The sequence below is a fragment of the Gobius niger genome, assembly GCF_951799975.1.
Source record: "Gobius niger genome assembly, chromosome: 4".
NCBI lineage: Eukaryota > Metazoa > Chordata > Actinopteri > Gobiiformes > Gobiidae > Gobius > Gobius niger.
In genome coordinates this window covers 28,374,955-28,391,286 of record NC_136855.1, presented here as the reverse complement: position 1 = coordinate 28,391,286, position 16,332 = coordinate 28,374,955, and the positions used below count along the sequence as shown (strand labels likewise).

The window sequence follows — 16,332 nt, the reverse complement described above, 5'->3', positions numbered from 1 at the left end:
TCAAAGCTAAGACCTACAAAATTCATCAAAGAAAATCAGTTTCTTAACGTTTTTCCAAATTGTCACTTTTTTGACATTTTTTTCATTGCGTTTTTGTTGTGTTTTCATCACACATCTTTTTTGTTACTCTTTTGTGGCTTTTTCATCTCTTTTTTGTCACGTTTTTGACTCATTTTAGTTGCTACTTGGACAGTTTTTTACAGGTAGCTTTTATATTTGAGTAAAGCCAAACTGAAGAACATGCTTGATTCAGGTGGGGTTGAAGAGGTTAAAATAATGTATGAAAAACAACAAAAGAGCTTTAATTTCTAAGCCTATGAAAAGCCTGGACTTTTCAGTCACAGAGGGGTGAGGATCATTTAGTATATTAGCAAGGTATAATGTGTAGTTGAGGCAATTTGAACACTTAATGGATCTGCTCAAGTCCAATGAACCTGTTGGGACTTTAAAAATACTCAGTTGGTAAATAGGTGGCGTTCACGATTTAGCATGTCCAACACAACTCTCAGTTCATATGTCCCGGCAGAGAGGACGATGAACTTTGTGACCATTTTTGTTTCATGTGGATTCTCCCAATAATGACTGAGATATTAACCAAAAACTAAGATGAAAAAATCAGCAGTTCGCCAGTTACCGCAGTTACTATAGTTACCGCCGTCCACCTCAATTTTAAACTATAGGCTCTTTAGAACGTTGTGATGTCATGTGAACACAACCATTTTAGGCTTTTGACAAAATGGAGAACCTAAAACCCGATTGAATATATGAAGTTTGTGAGAAAAGAGCTTAAATTAACAAACAAAAATCATAGGTTAATGATGAAACAATGTCATAATCTCAAAATAGTCGTTTTGCATAACATAGGACCTTTAAGACACATGTGTATCTCATGTTTTCCTTCCATGAGAATAAATACTGCACCAGCCAAAATCATGAAGAGAAAACATTCCACAAAACAGGAGCCACTTCAGCTTCAGCAGTGAGAGCGTGTTAAGGTGCGCTGTTATTTGCCTCGTCAGGTGAATGTTTGGCTCCGTGTCCAGTCTGCTCCCAGACGGGTGGGTGTCGCTCTCAGCTGGGAGCAGTATTTCTCCTTCTTTATTGTAAACAGCAAGCTGCGAAAAGGAACATAAACAGAACAACTAAAATATGAAAAAGTATAAACCTTCCCTATATAAAGAGGTGGGTCAAAAATAAAATTATATTGAAAATAGTTTTTTTGTACTTTACTTTGCAGTGCCTTATTAACATGGCAGTACGGTGGAAATATAAAGGTGAGAGTTTCCAGGTAATATACAGCCTTTTTACTGATGAAAAAACAGAATGAACCATACCATGCACCATACTTTCCATCTGATTACCGAGCCATTCCTATGATGTAAACATTTACTATTAGTTGTGAAGTATGACTATTGTGGTGCTATGTCAGCATTGCTTTCCTTCAAACTCTCGTGCAGCTGCAATTGGATTCACGCCAAGGGTTAGACTGAATGTAATGTGGCCTTTATTAAAGTAACAGCAGGAATATCACACACTGTTCTCCATGAGACGCGATCATTCACAGGAGACGTTTGTGCCCTTCATTTGGCGCCCTTTTTTATAACCCTCTTAACACCGCCATTTCCCCCACTGTGTCATTATAAACAGGCTTTCGACTAGACAGTTGTGACCTTATGAGCAATGTGGAGCTGCAGGAAACACGCAGCAGTCGCAATAACTTTACAATTTAAATATCTATACACTGATTATGATTCATACGCTCAGGATTTCACAGGGACACTTACAGCTTTTCACGGAGTCTGCAAATGGTTCACGATCCATAGATACGTCACTCTGAGTCTCCCGCATCTGTAAACGGTCATATGAACATGTTTTAAAAGGACTGCATTGTGCATTTCAGTCATTTGTCATGCGCACTCACCTTGATATGCTTTTTGAGGTATTCAGCTCTGGACATGAGGCTTTTAATCTGATGAAACACATAATTCACACAGGAATGGAATACTAACACATCAGATAAAGACAAACAATGGGATTAGCAATCTGTGCACTGATCTGAGCAGTGTTTACAAGTACTTCAATAACTATAAATGTTTCCGTTTGCCAACTCTGAACTGAACCCTGAATTCCTAAAACCCCTAGACACTTAACCATATAATCTTTACCCAACAATAAATATGGAACACTCAACAAGAGGTTACAAAAATGCCCATCTCAAAATACCATTGCGCAATGAAGTAAACTAAATAAAAATGTGTGCAGTAGATATGAACACACATGGAGGCCAGTCATACTGCTCGTGTTGGGTCTTGAAGGTTCTCACACACATATGTTCTCAATCTTACCCCCCTCCCGAATGCTGAGTTAGATTATTACAGCCGCATCTGAATTTACTTAGACAAGCACCCGTAAAACTTCAATAGGGCCTACCACTTACTATATTCTGCAGACTGAGTCGTTCTGAGTACAATAACTACAAGTGCAAACTTTCTTAATATCTTTTTTATCAGTTTAATGGCTGCCAGGTTGTGTGTGCATCTTCACCTCGTTCGTGTGTTCATGTACATACAATTAAAACCTAACTGCTTCTATTATTTGCAATGTGGGGTAGTAACTGAACACATGCACTGTATGAATACTCATTTTAGGTAGTTACTTTTTCATTTATAATCAATGGAACACATCACACGCTACATAAAGAAGAAATGCATCTTGTTTTGAGCCTTTTTGAGCCTTTTTTCCTGATCTGACCAAGTTTGAGGACATTTCAGAATTGTTCTATGGTAATCCCGCTTGTAATAAGAAAGTAAAACTGAAAATGGGGTAAGACCAGACATGTCAAGCTGGCGGCCAGTGAGCTGTAGAGCATAAATTCCTGAGTATGTCAAAAAAAAGAGCAAGTCTCTAGCCCATTCCTGTGCAGAGTTATGAATTTTGAAGGAAATAACCAGAATGCTAATTTCAGCCACTAGGGGGCATCTTAAATTAAAAAATAAAGGGAATCAATCCACACGTGTCCAGCAGAGGGCACTGACATAATGAGAGATCAGGATATAAACAACACATTATAGTCAAGTGGTAAATTAACAGTCTGCCCCAGGGTGGCTGTGGCTATAATGGTAGCTTACCACCACCGAGTGTGGAGTGAATGAACAATGACGACAGTGTATATAAGAAACTCACAGAGTGAACCATTATTATCACAGTGCCAGGCTTTTGACCAAATCAGAAATATTTTAAAATCACAGCTCAATATAATTCCTTTATTGAAAAATTATTCTCTCAATAGTATTTTCTTGTTTGCAGTCAGCGACCTGCCAAGGAAGCTGGATTTCGGCCCACAACCCAAATGAGTTCGACACCCCTGGATAAGACCAATTTTCTTCATTTTTAAGACCAAATTACCTAAAATAATGACGAAATGTATTGAAACAAGTCAAAACAACTCAAATTTGGATTATTATTATTATGCTCAAATTGAGACATTTCATTTAATCGTTAATTACTTTTTAAATTAGGTTACTAAATACATTTTGAGGCGAGTATTCAGTAATCTGTACCTAAATCCAATTTCAAAGTATTCTCCCCAACACTGGCAATTAGTTAACACTGATCAACAGGACCTTACATACCTCACATGACATTTATCCTTGCAGTTTTATTAAAAGATTGTTGTTTAATTGCGCGTCAGTAGCATGGAAATAACATGGTACCTAAAAGTTTAATAACATGGTAATCGTAGTAATTACTGGGTTGTGACTCATCAATACAGGGCAAACAGCATCATCCTTCAACACCCCCTCTTAGCTTCCTAAACGGTCCTATTACGTCTACTATCTTTCAATATGACAGAGTGGTGTAGGTGATTAATATTGTCAATTTAGCAGAAGCTACAAAACATACTGAAAAGCCTTGGGTCATGTGTGATGAGGAGTGCAGTACTTTGGTTTGATGTAAGGGGTTAGCTAAAGGCTTTGCTAGGCTTGACAGATAGTTCATCCTGTGACTACTCAAGCAGACTCCTTTCCGCACGTACCTCATTGTGGAGCAGTTCTTTCCTACGGCCCGGGGTCTCTGCTGCTCACCAACGTAATGAGAAAAAGAAAAGAGGAGAGAGTATTCAATTGTTTGCTCAAGAGGTCCAGGTTGTATTTCCTACAGTGTGCTCGGAGGCTCAAGAATGAAAATGTGCCAGATATGTGCCAGTGTTCATAGTTTGTGGTGAGAGGCAAAAGGAACGAGTGCAACAAAAACTTTTGAAGACCTATTTTTTCCCCCTGAAGTTAATCTTAGTTGCATTAGAAAAGATTCACATATACTTTTGAGGGAAAGCAGAAGGGTTTCCACAAAGAAATTCTGCAAAGCAATAAAAGTGTGTAACCTGAGTGGAAACGCAAAGCTCTGGGCCTCATTCCAGCTCAAAACCACATCTGGATCAGTCTGTCCCACCTCCTCCATTAGGCTGATCCTCCAGACAAGATCATGAGTGTGATAGACAGTCTATACTTGAGCGTTTGTGAATTACTTTAAAAAAAAGATTTGGCTTCAAGGTTTGCGCTCTACCCTCGCAGCATTAAGGATTGGGCTCTATCCCAGTTCAAACATATGAATGCAGTGAATCAAACCAGTCTTAATGAAGCAGCATTTGCTGCTGATTGGATCAAGCACACTGCAATTGCATTAAATATTCAATTCAATTTTCAGAAAAATGTTGTGTGTGTGTTTGTGAGCATATAGCAGAATACTTGTAAATGTTTGTCACATGACGTTACTGTGACATCACTCGAACACCATGTGACAAACTCTGAGGAAGACCCGCAGAAAGTGAGCAGTCGAAACTGTCAGGTATGAGAAAAAACACACTGGTCTGATTTAAAAGAAAAGGTTAACAAGTTAACACAAGAAGACTAAATGAACCTTTTTGGAATATGTAGCAGCATACCTCTTATGCTTTTGTCGTTGTTGCATTGTTAATTAGCATCTATTTGGCCCAAACCCCTCTTGGTTTGGTTTCAAACAGTGCAGTCAGGAGTGGTTCAAGATGGATTCTCATGTGTTTGTGAACTCACAAATACTGCAAGACTTCAGCTTGAAGGCAAGTACCTGCTAATGCCAACAGTAGTTCTCCAAGACACAGCTGGTATAAATCGAGGGTCTCAAAATCATCTGTTCCACTCTCCTCCTACAAAGACAAGGTCAAGAAGAGGGAGCATAATTATTATTTGCAGTAAACACAGTAAAACATTCTAGCAATATTAAAAAAAAAAACCTTTGCAATGGCGGTAGAGGCCATTTCTAAAGCAGCCAGCAGTCGTGGGCGGTCCCTTGACATTTCTGGAAACATAGTAAATTACACACTTGCACTATGAAGCGTGATGTTGCTTTTCAAATTATGGTATTATATGACGATAACACAATATCATAGCACAATTACTAGGATGCCAATGCATCATTGCAGTATCAGCAAATGTTGGCTGCTTTGAGCAGTAATACCTCGCAGGACATCTCTTGCAGTTTGAGCCTCTTTAAAGGTCACTCTGTTGTCAGATGCCACTAGTGCTTTCAGTTCTTCTGCTCTGGAAACGTACTGGCGGACCTGTGAATGGTCAAATGCAGTTATATTACAATGTGATATAACAATGAACATCTAAAAGAAATGTGTGTAATACAAATTGTGATTATTTGTAAGAGAGTTGACTTACCTTCTGCCTCAGAGCATCTTTTCGTAGTCGATCTGTTTCATCTGAGGATGGAGGCAAGTGAACTAATTAACTAACTAATTTAACATCAAATATAGTTTATATGATGGTTTATTGTAGCTAAAGAAGAGCATTGTTTAAGGTAATATGACAGGATATGAAGGCGACTGTGCCACTTACAGTGAATAGCTGGGACAAAGTGCTCAAGTGCGCTGCAGTAAAAAGAGAGTGCAGAGCTCCTATCCCCCTCCTGGTCCTTCTGAACAGCCTGCATCACCAAGTCTTTCTGAAAGGAGGAAACAGGAACCATAATGAATACTAACTGCGGCAGCTTTCTACCCTCATGAATGTATGGATAGAACTGAGTGAAAGCACATGCTTTCCAAGTATGAATGGAACATGTGCTCAGTCAATCACACCCATTCACCTCTACACACTTGTCTCTCCTATTATATATTCTCTTACCGCTTTACTTAGACTCTCTGCACTCGGCATATGCTCCAAGTCCACAAAAGGGTGCAAAAAAAATTCTGCAAAGGTGATACGGGTGTCTGGATTTCTATCCAGCAGGCGCAACAGAAGATCCCTGCAGTCCTTGGATACCTTCGCCCCTAGGGGGAGCTACAGCACAAACGTTATCAGTTTAATATAAATACAGCAGTTTGGATATTGAATTTAAGCCATGAGAGATTGTTCATTATGAAAATGTATAAAAAACAAAACAAAAACAAGCTGTACGTATATCAAAGCTGGGGTACCTGATTTTTCCTGTTAAAAAAATGGCTCATTTGGCACATTTATAGCTGTTACAATCCCTCCTGCACACCCGAATTGTTGTGGAAAAGTGGAACCACCCCCAAAATAAATTGCACTAATTTAAATTTTACTTCCATCTTATATCGCTCAATACAAATTTGGGTGAAGACAATGCAATACGATCTGTTTTGCAGTGTTTACAACATATTTTCTGGTGGCAAAAATAAATTTGACTTTACAACAACAAAAAGTCAGGTACCCCAGCTTTAAGAGTATTCTAGATCAACCTGGGATAAAAATTTAAATGAAATGTTTATCAAAAACTAACATAAAATAGGGTTAACTCATAGTAAAATTGCGCCATCTAGTGGTTGAGATCATGAGAACGAGACACAAGTTCAGTGAATCAGTGAATCCTGACCTCAATAGGCTGGTTGCTGCGAATTTTCTCCTCCAGTTCAGCATATGACCTTGAAGCAAAGGGTGCTCGCCCAAACAATGCCTCTGAATCAATGCATAACGAGTTTGAGTGAAATGTAATCGCTCATGAAGATGGTATTTTTAGTGAGGCGTATAACATTACAAGACACCGCAAACTCACCATAAAGGATCACACCCACAGACCAGAGATCAACTCTAGAATCATACTGCCGCCTGCACACCATTTCAGGAGCCATGTAGAGTGGAGACCCTCTCAGGACACTTTGTTCATCCCAAGGGGACATATACTGAGCAAAGCCAAAATCTGAAAAGAAAAAAAAAAGGCTAAGACAGCAAACATAATACAATTGGTATCTTCTGCATTGTACTTTTTAGTAACTACATTGGTTTAAAGCATTTATTACACACCTGCTAATTTAAGAACAGACCCACTTAGAAGAATATTCTGCGGTTTTAGGTCAAGGTGTGAAATGTTTTTCTCGTGAAGGAACTGGAGTGCACAAGCTGTTGGTACAAGCAGATTTACACCTCATCATTTCTCCGTAATTACACAATATGGAACTTATGAGTATAAATAAACAAGGACAGAGAATTACCAATCTGTTGCAAAAAACGCCTGGCAATCCTTTCAGGCAAAATTCTGCGACTACGTATGAAGCGGGAAAGGTCTCCACCGGAACACCACTCAAGAATCAGATAAATGTTCTCGGCATCCCACTGCGAGTGCAATTAGAAAGACTGCAATTAGACTATTCAGAGCTAATAAAAACACATTTAAGGGAAGGACTTACTTGAAAATCTTTAAGCTGGACTATATGCGGGTGTTTCATAGTTTTGAGGATTTCAATTTCTGTGAGGAGATTTTCAGTAGAAGCCTTATTCAATGTCTTTTTTCCAACTACCTTCACAGCAACCACCTCTCGGCTATCCCCCTGAAGTGTAACACAAAAATAGACAAATATACACATCAAACATGGCTATAGATTTTTCAAATGTGAAGTACATACACATACAAGACACCCACCTTTCTGTAAGCCTTGTAGACTGTAGCATAGGTCCCACTACCCAGACGCTCTGTGAGTATAAATTCTGCAAGTTTAGGTGGGGCAAAGCTGGAGGTCGTTGCCATGCTCACGACACCATCAGTTGTCCATGCCACATCTAGATAATATACATCATAGCAACATTAAAAGCGAGAAACTTAATGTATTGAGAAATAAAATACTCTGACTTGGCAGCTTGTAAATCAAATGTTGTAAAACCCAAATGATGAATTCCTTGTTATTAGTTATATCGTCGAGAACAGCAAGGGAGAGATTGGTGCGGAAGCCAATGAAGAATAATTCTGGACTCAGAAGTAGTTGATAAGCTAATGTTTTATAGCTTAAGCCACAGCCTCAAAGTTAGCTCTTCATGCAGCTGTATAAGTTGACGAAATGAAAGCGCCCGATTTCAGATGGCTAAACCTTTTTGTAGACAATAACACAGACTGTCACTTGCCTGAAGTTCAATCCCATCTACATGAGCTGTGTTTACACCTTGTTTCTGCAAAGCTCACAGCAGCTACAGCGCTCTTCTTCTTCTTTCAGTTTCACTGGCGGATTAGCATATCGCCCCCTACTGTATCGAGTGTGCTACTACACTAAACAGTTTTATTCTATGTTCTGCTCTTTTTTGTTTGCTTGCCTTAAATAATTTCTGAATTTTAGATTAACGGAGTGATTAAAGTTTGAGCAACAGTAACTGAGGAATTTACTACCTTTGAATCCAAATATGTTTCTGTCTTAAAAGAATAAAAAAAGAAATGAAGCAAAAACATGTCCTTGATGTGGTGTGGCTGTTGTAAATGGGGCACTGAGGAGAACAGTAGACAATAGACGAGTTATTATAAAGTTAAATAAATTATACAGATTGGGAAAAACAGAAACAGACGAGGAAACTGTCGTTATAACATACATCCGGAAGGTGGCAGTAATGACAGTAAAAAGACATGAAGCCCCGCATGTCTCCACAGAAGAAGAAGCCCGTTGATCATTTAAACATGGCGGAGCTCTTAGCCGCACGCTTGGCCACTCAGGAGGACCAAATTCAAGCTCTGACTCGGGAAATAACTAATCTCCGTGATGTGTTGAGCCAAGGTTCTTGTGCGAACAGTATAGACACTGCTTCGCCTGCGCTGGAGACCCTGCGGACCGAAAACGAGAAGCTTAAATACCGGCTAGTGCACCTCCGCCGCGGGCTGCAGGCGGAGCAGCAGCAGGAGCAGGGGGGAAGAAAGCCAGCGGCAAAGTGTGACACAGCTCCCAAGAAGGCCTGTAACCCAGACCAGCTACAGAGACCAGCCAATAAAAAGGTGGAAAACAGCCTTAATATAGTGGAAAGATAGATTGTAGAGTGGACTTGTCAAAACTGAACATTTCATTGTACTACTCGTGGCTATATATGTGTGTGTGAAGTAGTACAGATTTTTGTAATTGACAAATATGAACTGTATGACTGTCCACAGCAGGCATCAACTGGAGAGATAAAGTCAAATGCTGTCAATAAAGAAAAGAAGAAACAGGAAAATGTGGCTGGAGGTGTGAAAGAGGTAAAATGAATAAAACATTACCAGAATGCGCACCTATTATAGGCTACTAAAAGTTGTATACTCATGTCAAATTATCACCTATAATTTTCTTTACTTGGGCAGCATAAGCCATGTCCAGTGTATATAAATGATCGTCTTAGCCTTTATGAGGAGCTCAAGAGAGAGAGCGATGCCTTGCTAGCTATGAAAGCTGCAGACAGCAATCCCATCACAGTGGAGCTTCCAGATGGTCGTAAAGTGGCAGGCAAAGCATGGGTCACAACTCCATATCAATTAGCTGCTGAAATCAGGTTTGTTCTTTTTAATACTATTTTTTTCTTTTCAATAAAGCATTTGATATTGCATATACTCACATTGTGCAATTCTGTGTTTAGCCAAGGTTTGGCTGATAATGCTGTCATTTCTCGGGTGAATGGCGAGCTTTGGGACTTGGACCGGCCACTTGAAAAGGACTGCTCTCTTGAGATTCTCCGCTTTGACAATGATGATGCTCAGGCCGTGAGTCAAAAAGCCTACCTTCTGTGCAACTGAGCACTGTCTGAAAATGTTTAATACCAGTTTGTTGGGCTGGGACAAAATATCAGATCAGATTGCAATACTTTTTGCTGCAATACCAAGTATTGCAATACTTTTAAGTTTTGGAGGCATTTTTCTTATGCACTCCTTTGTTGTTCAGTAACGGTTACACCGCACTTTGTTACATTTTTTGTTAATGCACTTTTCAATCTTATCACCTCAATAAATGTCAAATTGCATGTGGTTTATAAACTACTTTTTACACATTTTAAAGTAAGCCATATTACCTGCCATAATTGCTGTATCGCAATTCGTATCAGGTCGGGCCCCAAGTATAGTGATACATATCTGATCATGACAAAAGTGTATCGTCCCAGTCCCACCAGTTTGTTTGAACATTTATTTATACAAGTTGTTTGTACTAAAAAAAAAGCTGTATGTGTCATATTTGCCAGGTTTACTGGCACTCAAGTGCACACATCCTTGGAGAGGCTATGGAGAACTTCTACGGGGGCTGCTTATGTTATGGACCACCTATTGAAAACGGTTTTTACTATGACATGTATCTGGATGGACAAAAGTGAGTACAGTCTCATCTTCTATTGAGATTTTCTTGTACCATATTAATGTGTAATTTTCTATTAGGTATTTGTTTTACAATCCAATCAAAGTACATGATTGTTCTATGGATATGCCAATAGTCAACACACACATTAAATGTTTGTCTTTTACATTATTAGGGGAATATCGAGTTCTGAGTTTGGGGATCTGGAAATATTGTGCAAGGCTGTAATAAAGGAAAAGCAACCATTCGAAAGACTGGAAGTTAGCAAGGAGACTCTGCTGAAAATGTTCAAGGTAGTGTAAAACAAGGGGATTTCATAAACCACGTAAACAATGTGTAACTGTAACTGCATTTACAGTACAACAAGTTTAAGTGCCGGATTCTGAATGAGAAAGTAACTACCCCAACTACTACAGTCTACAGGTATTTAGAGGGAATATTTTAAAATGTGTGGCAATTGGTCTGGGTTTGTAAATTGTCATGCATTCTTCTGTTTTGTGTCAGATGTGGACCCTTAATTGACCTCTGTAGAGGTCCTCATGTTAGACACACAGGCAAAATAAAAGCTATGAAAATCTATAAGGTATGTATTGCCATTGAATGCATTTGAAATGTACTGGATTTGGATCTCGTCTCTGACTGCTATTTTTCTTGTTTTATAAATGTCCATCAGAACTCTTCGACATATTGGGAAGGACGCGCTGACATGGAAACACTACAGAGGATCTATGGCATTTCTTTCCCAGATTCAAAAATGTTGAAAGAGTGGGAGCGGTTTCAAGAGGAGGCCAAGAATAGAGACCATCGCAAAATTGGCAAAGTACGTAAGTGTAGGCAGTGCTGTTAAATCCACTGAGATGCAACGTGAGACCCGAGTACTATTTATGGCCAACAACACAGATGGATCATGTTAGTGGGTGCTAAAATGACTTGAATCTTTGGGTACTTGTCTTGATTTGGTGAATGAGTCAGTCTTTCCATTTTCATAGCAGATTGGCTTCATGTTGCTACATTTAGCTAATCAAGGCATTTTGAAATGGATGTTTCTGTCTAAATGCACTAGAGGGCACTAGAACATTGCCCATCAACATTTAGAACAGCATCTATTCATCTTAGCATCCCTTCTGCCTCCCTCTTCTCACATTCAAAGCAACCATGTCTCAGAAAGAGTAGTAAACAAAGGTCCACAATGGGCACTTCAGACATAATGTTGCTGTGAAACCATCAGCTTGACAGTACTTGGCAAGTGCACCAAATATGGCCCACTTATCAATCATTTTATTTAAATAATTTGTGTAATCTGTCCTATATTGTGAAATTGATTGTATGTAATAATTTCAATAGTCCCACAGTTTAAATGCATTCTAGCATAGCAGACTATTTATGCTTGATCTTTATTCCATAGTACCTGCATATTAATTCAAGCACAGAATCTCTGAAAGCTCTTTTTGTAGACTATTCTTTTTCATCATATGACAAAACCCTGCCTGACTTATTCAAGCTTTCATCTGTCGGATATTAACAGACCATGGTTGTCAGATGTGTGGATAATAGATCCACCCCTCGCTGTGCAGCTGGAGATTCTTATTCCTTGATGTACCAGTGGAGTGGGTCGAGGATGTGTGAGCTTGTTAGACCATCTTTCTGTTTCTTTTTGCAGGACCAAGAACTTTTCTTCTTTCACGATCTCAGTCCTGGCAGTTGCTTCTTTATGCCACGTGGCGCATACATCTACAATACATTAACCGACTTTATCAGGGTATGTCTTCTCTTCTTCTACAGTATATCACCACCACCAGTGCTCATAAATGTGTCCTTGTTATTTATTTTCAGTTTGCTTTCAAATACACTGACTGGCTAGAATACATTTCCATGACATGGTAGCTTTGTGAGCTGCATTTAGTAGACCATAGGATCTAGCAAACTTTCTTGTCAATTAAATTGCTGGTAGTTTATTTGGCTGTAGTACATGTGATGCAGTTTCACAGTACAAGCACGGCCAAATCAAGCAGACCTCACATACATTACAGAGAAGGTGCAAGATCATTAGCGTGCCTCTCCAATCTGTCATCATGGTGTGTTGAAAGTGACTGTGGTGTCCATTGCTTTTTGCTATGAAGGTTTTTATGATTGCGGATGTGCAGAATAGTCCAATGCTAAAACCACATGTAAAGTATTACGTAAATGGTCTTGTCATTTGTTTTTTTAAGGGTGAATATTGGCAAAGAGGTTTTCAAGAGGTTGCTTCCCCCAACATATACAACAGCAAACTGTGGGAAACATCTGGCCACTGGCAACACTACAGTGAAAACATGTTTTCTTTTCCTGTGGAAGAAGAGGTGTTTGCACTCAAGCCGATGAACTGCCCCGGACACTGGTGAATTTTCTTGCAGATTTTTATCGTTGGTTAAATAATCAACTGTGATTTTGATGCATTTCTTCTGTTTGTGTCCCTAGCCTCATGTTTGGCCACAGACCTCGCTCATGGAGAGAACTTCCTTTAAGACTGGCAGATTTTGGAGTCCTTCACAGAAATGAGCTCTCAGGAGCGCTCACGGGACTGACTAGAGTGCGCCGCTTCCAGCAGGATGATGCTCACATTTTCTGCACAATGGAGCAGGTCATATAATATTTTTTTCTCAGAACTGAAAGTAGCGCACATCGCATTCTTTACACTCAGTGGTGGCAGATTTCTGACATAGTCAACTGTGTGCTCCGTTCAGAGCTGTGATCGAGCCTCTGCCGTACTTGCAAATGAGTTCAAATGTGTTAGAGGATAACATTAAATCACTCTCTAACGAAATGTATAATTTATTTGTCATATCCAACAACACTTTTAATTTACTTTACATTGTTGTTGTTTTTAGATTGAGGGAGAGATGAAGGAATGCCTGGACTTCCTCCGCTGTGTGTATGATGTGTTTGGATTCTCCTTCCAACTCGACCTTTCCACTCGTCCTGAAAAATATCTTGGTGACATTTCTGTGTGGAACCAAGCGGAGAAGGTGTGTTTCATTTCTTCAATATTTTTCTATCTCTCCCTATGAATTCCACTCGTTTTATTATTGGGAATTAGGGAAGTGGGAGAAAGTTTTTTATTTTACTTTTGAAATATAAACAGTGGAGAGCAAGAGCAATGGAAGCACCGCAGAGTGAAATGATTAATTTACATATGAAGACTGACCACCTAGCTGAAATAATTGATTTATTGGATGAAGATGAAAAAAGATGATATAACAAAGTGATGCTTTTCATATATCAGCAACTGGAGAACAGCCTGAATGAGTTCGGGGAGCCATGGAAACTAAACCCTGGAGATGGTGCTTTTTATGGTCCCAAAGTTAGTACTCTTTCAATCTTTGATAATTCCAATTCATTTAAATGGTTTGAAGGACCTGACATTTTTCTTCCTTACAGATTGACATAAAAATCAAAGATGCAATTGGACGCTATCATCAGTGCGCAACCATTCAGCTGGACTTCCAGCTGCCTATTCGCTTCAACCTGACGTTTGTTGGGTGAGTGAGTGTTGATAAACTTTGTACTGGTGTGTTTAATTTGGTAGTGCATAGACAAAATCCCTAGTGAAGAACAACACAACTATGTGCTCTATGCAACAAGGTATTTTGGTGAAACAAAAGAGTTGTATGCAAATTTCACTTCAGGAGAGATGCTATTCATCACTGGAACTGGAAAGGGTGTGTTTTTATTAGAATAGTATCTTCATTCAGCAACTGTGATCACTGCAAAGAAGCAAAGAGTATGTGTGAAAAGTGAAACACTTTTCAATTTCAGATTAAAAAAAGAAATGTATTTTTTACGAACAGAAAAGATGGAGATGACAAAGCCAGACCTGTTATTATTCATCGTGCCATTTTGGGATCAGTTGAGAGGATGATTGCCATTCTAACAGAAAATTATGCAGGGAAGTGGTAAGTTCAATACGTATTTGCTTCATTCTTTTTTTTTTTTTTTTTTAAACATTCCTTTGTCAGATTGATATAATAAAGTGTATGCTTTCTTCAGGCCACTGTGGCTCTCTCCTCGTCAGGTGATGTTGGTACCTGTAAATCCATCCTTGGAGGATTATGCAAAAATGGTAAAATGTCATGTTCTATGTAGTATTTGAATTCTATTACCTTTTTCATGGCTACTTTTTTTCTGCAGGTGTGTAAACAGTTCACAGAGGCCGGTTTCAATGCAGATGCTGATTTGGACTCTGGTTGCCTTCTCAACAAGAAAATCCGTAATGCTCAGTTGGCCCAATATAACTTTATCCTTGGTAAGTTATACTTTGCTGTACAAAGGCCAACTGATTTCTGATTATGTGGTTCAGTCCATTTGCAATCACCACCTTAGACGCAGGCTACGGCATTACTTTGGCATTGTAAGACTCTCTTTAGACACTTGAAATGGACTCAAGCTGTGCAGAGTTCTGTTTTGTTCAAGTTTGTTCACGTTTATTTGCATCAAGCACAGGGTAGCAAAAGCAATGAAAAGAGTTTTGCCCTGGCGCTAATCTACATATAAAAACATCAAAACAACACAACATTGAGCCATAAAAAGCATAGAAACCTCAGCTCTCCTTAAGGCTGATGTTTATGAGCCTCATCTGTGAAACGAGATTTCTGAGTTTTGAGGCTCCGCAGACGTCTACCCGAAGGTAGGTAGGAGAAGAGGGAATGTGCAGGATGGCTCGGGTCCCCCATTATACTGAGAGCCTTTTTCTCACAGCTTTTACCGTACAAGTCCTTTATCTGAGGTATGAGGTATCTGGTCATGTGATGTGACATTACCAAACCACACCAACAAACTTCCTGTCAAAGCACTTTCAATCATACATCTGTAAAAAATTGAGTGTCTCTTTTTTTGACAATTCATATTGCTTGAGACACCTTAAAAAATATAGTCTCTGCTGAGCTTTCTTAATTGCACAGCTGATGTGAAGAGACCAGGAGAGAGTTTCACAAATATGAATGCCCAGAAACTTAAAATTAAAGGAGTGCTATTAACATGGACAGGCGTATGAGGTGATTTCTGCTTCCTGAAGTCTATAATGAGCTCTTTAGTTTATTCTACAATCAGGACCAGATTGTTATGTTTGCACCACATGATCAATCTGCAATCAAAAGCTGCATTCTGTTTTCTGTACAATCACTATAAGCACTACGTTGATACCGCTAACATCTTAAAAACAACAACACAAACATCAAAAAGTGGCACATTCATAAATAAATCTGTACATAGCACCACCCTGGCATGCTGCTGTTATAAATTGTACTGCAGCCAATGACAAGCTGTTTATATTGCCCTTGTCTTGGCAGTGGTTGGAGAGAAAGAGAAGATGACTAACGGTGTCAATGTGCGCACAAGGGACAACAAGGTCCATGGAGAGATGTCAGTAGCAGAGGTTCTGGGTCGCCTGACATTGCTCAAACAAACCCGCTGTCGAAACGCCGAAGAGGATTTTTGATGAATTTTAAAATAAACTTGTGTTTATGAGATATGTATTGAAATTCAAGTTGATACTGAATGATTATTTACTCAATTTAAAAGAACTTGGCTCAAGTTTGTGTGCATTGGCCAAATAAATAAATGGTAAGTGATCTTGTGATTGTTTGTCGGACATGTAAGTGAGTGATTTGCCTACTTAAAGGTTCATTATGCAAATTTCTGCTCTACAATGCTCCAGGATTATTTTGTAGGTTTTCTGGAGGGTCCGTCAGCAGTGAAAGCCTTCTAATTGATCCTGGAGCCTCCTAAAA

The 16,332-nt window shown here is 39.2% G+C and overlaps 2 protein-coding genes across 3 annotated transcripts; one reads left to right on the top strand and one right to left on the bottom strand.

The window, feature by feature from the left end:
• Positions 1 to 784: 784 nt before the first annotated feature.
• ulk3 (unc-51 like kinase 3) lies at positions 785 to 8,478 on the bottom strand. Of its 2 annotated transcripts, XM_079555737.1 has the most exons (17): positions 8,393 to 8,471; positions 7,921 to 8,057; positions 7,688 to 7,828; positions 7,493 to 7,613; positions 7,305 to 7,400; positions 7,057 to 7,200; positions 6,877 to 6,959; positions 6,165 to 6,320; positions 5,880 to 5,985; positions 5,703 to 5,743; positions 5,494 to 5,596; positions 5,270 to 5,334; positions 5,104 to 5,182; positions 4,037 to 4,077; positions 1,922 to 1,969; positions 1,785 to 1,848; positions 785 to 1,115 (listed from the first exon to the last, which is right to left on the bottom strand). In XM_079555737.1, the coding sequence occupies exons 2-17, from the start codon at positions 8,023 to 8,025 to the stop codon at positions 1,099 to 1,101; spliced, it is 1,410 nt and encodes a 469-aa protein (XP_079411863.1). In that variant the 5' UTR covers positions 8,026 to 8,057; positions 8,393 to 8,471; the 3' UTR covers positions 785 to 1,098. The 2 variants fall into 2 exon arrangements, with proteins under 2 accessions (XP_079411863.1, XP_079411864.1); XM_079555738.1 differs by lacking the exon at positions 1,922 to 1,969 and having other exon boundaries at positions 8,393 to 8,478.
• A 455-nt stretch (positions 8,479 to 8,933) lies between these two features.
• On the top strand, positions 8,934 to 16,142 carry tars3 (threonyl-tRNA synthetase 3). Its single transcript, XM_079555302.1, has 19 exons — positions 8,934 to 9,249; positions 9,406 to 9,486; positions 9,589 to 9,776; positions 9,861 to 9,984; positions 10,458 to 10,582; positions 10,743 to 10,860; positions 10,926 to 10,990; positions 11,072 to 11,150; positions 11,241 to 11,387; positions 12,228 to 12,326; positions 12,778 to 12,944; positions 13,025 to 13,187; positions 13,435 to 13,572; positions 13,830 to 13,907; positions 13,985 to 14,085; positions 14,395 to 14,499; positions 14,594 to 14,666; positions 14,735 to 14,849; positions 15,892 to 16,142. The coding sequence occupies exons 1-19, from the start codon at positions 8,938 to 8,940 to the stop codon at positions 16,038 to 16,040; spliced, it is 2,427 nt and encodes an 808-aa protein (XP_079411428.1). The 5' UTR covers positions 8,934 to 8,937; the 3' UTR covers positions 16,041 to 16,142.
• The last annotated feature ends 190 nt before the right edge of the window (positions 16,143 to 16,332 follow it).